General features: G+C 48.5%; 1 protein-coding gene across 1 annotated transcript in view; it reads left to right on the forward strand.

Annotated features, from left to right (window-relative positions):
• The window catches only part of LOC308529338 (coiled-coil domain-containing protein 144A-like), a gene marked incomplete at its 5' end in the record, with an annotated part of 63,004 nt that extends 61,293 nt beyond the window's left edge, over positions 1-1,711 (forward strand). Inside the window, 2 exons of the mRNA XM_081105388.1 lie at positions 498-695; positions 1,340-1,711. Of these exons, the coding sequence (XP_080961514.1) occupies positions 498-695; positions 1,340-1,372 (231 nt within the window). The 3' untranslated portion in view covers positions 1,373-1,711. The remainder of the gene's footprint in view (positions 1-497; positions 696-1,339) is intronic.
• Between the last annotated feature and the right edge of the window lie 4,289 nt (positions 1,712-6,000).

Consider the following 6,000-nt stretch of genomic DNA (forward strand, 5'->3'; position numbering starts at 1 on the left):
GAATGCAACTTAAATTAGCATCAAATGTTTCTGGTTCAGTAAAAGACCGATGGCATTAGAATCCATGCTCATAAGATGAATTAGTTTTATTTTGAAAGTGTTATCTTGGGAAGCATTTGGTGACAGTCCTGAGTACCACAATAAGATATCTCTAAAACTTTTTTAAAGATTATGAAGAGTTAAAATGGGGCAAGAGGTAAGAAACTTCTCACTAAGGGGCAACGTGTAGTCATTTTGTGGAGGAAAGACATGAAACAGTCATAGGAAAAGGAGTATAAAGTCAAGTGCAGACGTTGTGTGCAAAGACGACAACAGTAAATATATTTTTGTGACTCCTGGTCGTTTTAACTTTGGTCTTGATTCTGAGTAATTCAAGGTTCCACATTCGAAGACTCTACCACTGTACAGATAACATTTTATTGCAACTGAACTCATTTCAAAATTTCATACTGGTGTCCACACCTTCATAACCAAACTATATTCTTTTATTCATGCAGAATGATGAGCTTATAGCAAAACTGCAACCGTCATCTTCAAAATGCATACGTCTGGATGAGGAAAAGACACCTCAACAGGAGTTATCAATGGAAGCACTTCTAAAGAGATGTGAAGAATTAAAGTCTGAAAAAGAGAAGTGGAAAGATAGAGCAGAAAACCTCGTAACACAAATGAATATGCATATGGAAGAAGACTGTGTAGGAGAAAAGTATAATTTAAAGTTTGAAGAAATTACAAGGATGTAGGGGGAAAAGTGACACAACTCTATTTTTACAGGTTAATTTATTGATTTAATGTGCTTTAATTTACTTCACTGCAAATTTCATTTTGGATAAATACAGTGTTTTCCCTTTTCCTCTACTTCCTTTAATGGAAATTTATTTTGTAGATTTCTAGAAGGAAGGTTGCATCTGTTTTTCCTTTGCAGTATTTTAGTTTCCAACATTACTATCACTAAATTGATCTTTTTCAAATGATTCTTAGTAGAGGATCATTTTATTTTTAAGACCAGTTGATGTTAAACAGAACTATTTGAAAGAAAAGGGGAAAAGGAGATTTAAAAATTGTCCCATACTCTTGAATTTATATCCTTCTACTTTAAATTTTTTAAACTGAAGCTATTATTCTTTGAATTCTCAGATTACATGAGTACTAATAGAAGAATGATTAACTCTATAACTCAGATTTAATTCAGTGTACATTGATGATAAATATTTTAAGTGTCAGCTTTTTTTCACAATTAAATGATGATCTCTGAGTCGTTGACTCAAAACTAAAGAAAACAATTATAACTGTTCAGGTTATACTTACTTTAAAAATGTATCCTTTGTATTTGCTTTAGACACAAAGAGCATCTCAAGAAACCCCAGAGTAGTTAATATGTATTCATAATGCTTCAATAAGAAGTCAACTGGAACTTAGAACTCCTCTTTTTGAAAACTTCTCCAGATGACAGCAAGAAGAGAATCGGAAATATATGTGTGACTCTACCAAGAAGAATTGGAACACAGAAAATTATTGGAAAAGCAATGAACTTTATACGTCAAATGCAGACTCAGAGAAAATAAATTTAACTCATTAATTAGCCTCTAAACTTAAAACATAATTACTATTGTGCCAGGGTCATGAGATTAGTAGGGCATGAAAGCTAACTAAATACTATAACTTTGGCAAATGATGTTAGTAAATAAACTTACCTTTCAAATGTTCCTTCAAGACAGTTTAATCTCTCCTCCTTTTTTGGTTTTACGTGCCTTTGGTGTTTTCCCCCTTAATATTTTTATGTATTAACTTGATCTACTAGTCTTTAAGCTGAAGCTCTAAGATTTAGCAATCCTATCTACTAAAAGAGAAACATGGTAATTGGCATACGACCGCTACCCTACCCATGGGCTAATCAGCAAGATATGCAAATTAACTGCCAGCCAAGATGGCGGCCGGAAGCCAGGCAGCTTGAAACTAACATGAGGCTTGCTTGCTTCAGTGACGGAGGACTCCAACGTTCCCCGCCTGCCTTGCTGGCCTCTGAGCTTGCAGTTTGAAACATTGTTACAAATATAGAAGCTAAACAAAACCCCAGAAACCTGCTTTAGTCCACTGGGCTTCAGCCAGCAGGATTGCAACATTGTAAGCAAAGGCCAGAAACCTACTTTCAGTAGTGGAGGCCTAAGAGCTGGAGCCAGGCCTCAAAGCTAAAGCTGGCCCAGAATAAAAGAAAGAAAGAAAGGAAGGAAGGAAGGAAGGAAGGAAGGAAGGAAGGAAGGAAGGAAGGAAGGAAGGAAGAAAGAAGCGGTGGGGAGCTTCAGTCACCCCCAGCCAGAAAACAGCCCGCAGCCCCTCACCCAGGCTGGCCAGGCACCCCAGTGGGGACCCCCACCCTGAAGGGTGTGTGACCAGCTACAAACAGCCATCATCCCCTCACCCAGGCTGGCCAGGCACTCCAGTGGGGACCCCCACCCTGATCCAGGACACCCTTCAGGGCAAACCAGCTGGCACCCACCTGTGCACCACGCCTCTACCCTATATAGTAAAAGGGTAATATGCCTCCCAGCACCGGGATCAGCAGAGCCACGAGGCCTCCCGGCCCCGGGGATCAGCATGACAGGGGGCAGTGCCCAAACTCCCTGATCGCCCTGCGGCTCTGTGTGTGCCAGGGGGCGGGGCCACAACCTCCCTATCCACCCTGCTCTGTTCGTGACAGGGGAAGGCGCCCAACCCCCTGATCAGCCCTGCTCTGTGCCTGATAGGGGGGAGCTCCCCAACCCCCTGATCGCCCTGTGGCTCTGTGTGTGACAGGGTGCGGCACCCCAACCCCCCAGCCCCCGTACCCCATGGGCCCTGCTCTGTGTGTGATGGGGTAGAGCCATAATCACCCCATCGGCCCTGCCCTGAGTGTGAGAGTGGCAGCGCCCCAACCCCTGATTGGCCCTGCTCTGTGGGTGATAGAGGGCAGCACCCCAACCCCCTGAGGGGTCCTGCTCTGTGTGTGACAAGGGGCAGCACCCCAACCCCCTGAGGGGTCCTGCTCTGTGCGTGACAGGGGGCAGTGCCACAACCCCCTGATTGGCCCTACCCTGAGCGTGACTGAGTGTGGCATCACAACCTCCCTATCGCCCTGCTCTGTGCATGACAGGGGGTGGCGCCCCAACTCCCCAATCAGCCCTGCTCTGAGCCCGACCAGCGGCTGCACCTAAGGATTGGGCCTGCCCTCTGCCACCCAGGAGCAGGCCTAAGCCAGCAGGTTGTTATCTCCCGAGGGGTCCCAGACTGCGAGAGCGCACAGACCGGGCTGAGGGACCCTGCTCCCCCCGCGAGTGCACAAATTTTTGTGCACCGGGCCTTTAGTGTAATCTAATAATAGACAAACATGGTAATTGACTGTATCTTCACTATTCCTCCCATTGGCTAATCAGCGTGATATGCAAATTTACCGCCAATGAAGATGGTGGCTAATTTGCATACTGCAGGCAGGGCAGGACAGAACGAGCTGGTGTGAGCCGCCATCCAGGCCCTCTTGTGCAGCCACAGAAGACCCTAACTGCGGCCTGAGAAGCGGGTGCCAGGCCGCAGGCCAGCGCCCGTGTGCAGCCACAGAAGCCGCCTGCCTGCCGCATCCCACCATGATCCACTGAGTTATGAGGCCAGACAGCAAGGAGAACTTCTGCCCCTCAGTCAAAGTGGGGAGCAGAGGACATGGCCTCCCCTTGTAAAGTTGCCAAAGGACAGTACCTATCCTAAGCCACATCCTCTGAGACAGCCCAGCAGGCACCGCTGACCCTCCCTGCAGGCCAGGTCCCCCTGCCCCTTCTGCTGTCCCTGCACAGCTCCCATATCCCCCTGCAGGCTATGTCAGGCACAACAGGTTTGCAGCCACAGGGGTGATTTAGCAGCTAATGAAAAATGAAAAATGCAAGAACGAACAGATGAAGCAGCCACAGCAGTGGGGAAAAGACGTTCATCAAATTCTTTGTTTCTGAGAAACTGAGGCAGCCAGCACAGGCCCCTGCACAAGACGAGGCTTCTGCTTCTAAAGAAACATCCTGGGGCTAGAGGTGAGGGGGTGCTTGCTGCCTTTCCCCTCTCGGAGTTCTCGGAGGAGTCTGTGCTCCCCCTCCTGGTATTCTTAACACCCAGAGACCCCACCCCAATCCAGGGCAGGATTGTTCCACGCTGACTGCCTCCAGAAAGCAGAGAACAAAGAGGCACTTCTTGACTTCAAGCCTCTAAACCAGTGGTTCTCAACATTGACTGCACATTAGAATCACCTGGGAATCTTTTTAAAATCCTGATTTCTGGGACTCATCCTCCTGAAATTCTGTTTCTTTGTTATGGGGTGGGGCCACAACATCAGTAACAAAGAAACAGAATTTCCAGAGGAGGAGGCCCAGAATTCAGGATTTTTAAAAGATTCCCAGGTGATTCTAATGTGCAGCCAAGGTTGAGAACCACTGATCTAAACAGACTTGAGCACTGCAGGCAAAGACCTGCAGCTGAGAGGAGACAGGCTCTGGGTGTCAAGGTCTAGAGCATGGAAGGCCTCCTGGGGGAGCAGTGGATCTGGAAGCCTGTGTGCTGGGTCAGAGACACGCCTGCCTCCCACCCTCCCCTGCCCTGCACATAGACGTGCCTGGACTGGGTGAGGAGGAGAAGGAGAACTAGAGGGAAGGAACGCTGAGTGTTTGTTGGCGGCCATGTAAAAAGGACTGTGACGCTCCCCTCCCGCTGAGTCACTCCCTAAGGCAGCAGGAGACGGAGGGTCTGAGAGCAGCCACACAGCTTTGTGGCCGTGACCAAGGCACCAAGATGGTGCCCCTGCAACGGGGCTGAGAAGGTGTCAGAGGACCTCACCCCGGAAAACACAGTAGCTCTTTGTGTGAGAGAGAGAAGGTGGCAGGGAGGGAGGGAGAGAGCACATTGGACTCAAGAGGCCTCCAGGCCCAGATGAGGAGAATATACCCGGGATCAGCATGGACTGAGCTCTGAGGTGAGGGCCAAGGGCAGCTGGTGGGGGCCGCCCAGACAGAAGACTCAGGCCCAGATGTCCTGACCTGCTCGGTTCTCTGGCACCTCCGCCTGAGACACACACTGTCTGACATGGAAGCACAACTCCAGAGAAGGGGGTGGGGAACCTAAGTTAAATAATATTTTGTTTTTGTTTTTTCACCTGGCAGAATGGGGGCTGAAGCTGTAGTTAGGTTTGGTTACTAAACAATAAAGAAAGCAACATTTCTCGCACACCTGACTGTGTGGTCTGAGTTTTCTGCTGCCTATAAACTGAGAAAAAGTTGTAAAATGAAGTACTAATCTCTAGGGTTTAGGTCAGACCGAGGAGTAGTGCCACTCAGCCAGAAGCTGGCTCATGGCTGGCCAGTGCAGAGGTGGTGGCAGGAGCCTCTCCCACCTCCGTGGCAGCACTAAGAATGTCCAACTAACAGTTTAGGCCTGACCCTTGGGGGCCTAAGCCTTTAGTCGGACATCCCCTGAGGGCTCCCTGGCTGCCAGAAGGATGTCTGACTGCAAGCTTAGGCCTGATCCCCTGGGGAGTGGGCCTAAGTCAACAGGTGGACATCCCCCAAGGGGTCCTGGACTGCAAATGGGCACAGGCCAGGCTGAGAATTTCACCCCACCCCACCCCCCCCAGTGCAGAAATTTTTGTGCACCAGGTCTCTAGTATTATTATAAAACTAGAAGCTGGTTTCTTGAAGGTTTGCGCAATAGGCCTTCCTTCCCCTGGCTGCTGGCACTGGTTTTCCTCCGGCACCCGGGACCCAGGTCTTTTGTCCGGCCTCAGCAGAGAAGCCAAGCCTCTTCAGTCCAGTCTTCACTCAGGCCGGAACCTTCAGTCTTCGCTCTGTGCCTGCGTATGCAGATTAACCGCCATCTTTGTTGGGTTAATTTGCATAGTCAATCTGATTGGCTGGTGGACATAGCGGAGGAACACCAATTTGCATGTTTCTCTTTTATTAGTGTAGGTAGCTTGTCAGAATTCCCCTAAATAGAAAC

The sequence above is a fragment of the Myotis nattereri genome (assembly GCF_964212035.1).
Source record: "Myotis nattereri genome assembly, chromosome: 1".
In the NCBI taxonomy this organism is placed as follows: domain Eukaryota; kingdom Metazoa; phylum Chordata; class Mammalia; order Chiroptera; family Vespertilionidae; genus Myotis; species Myotis nattereri.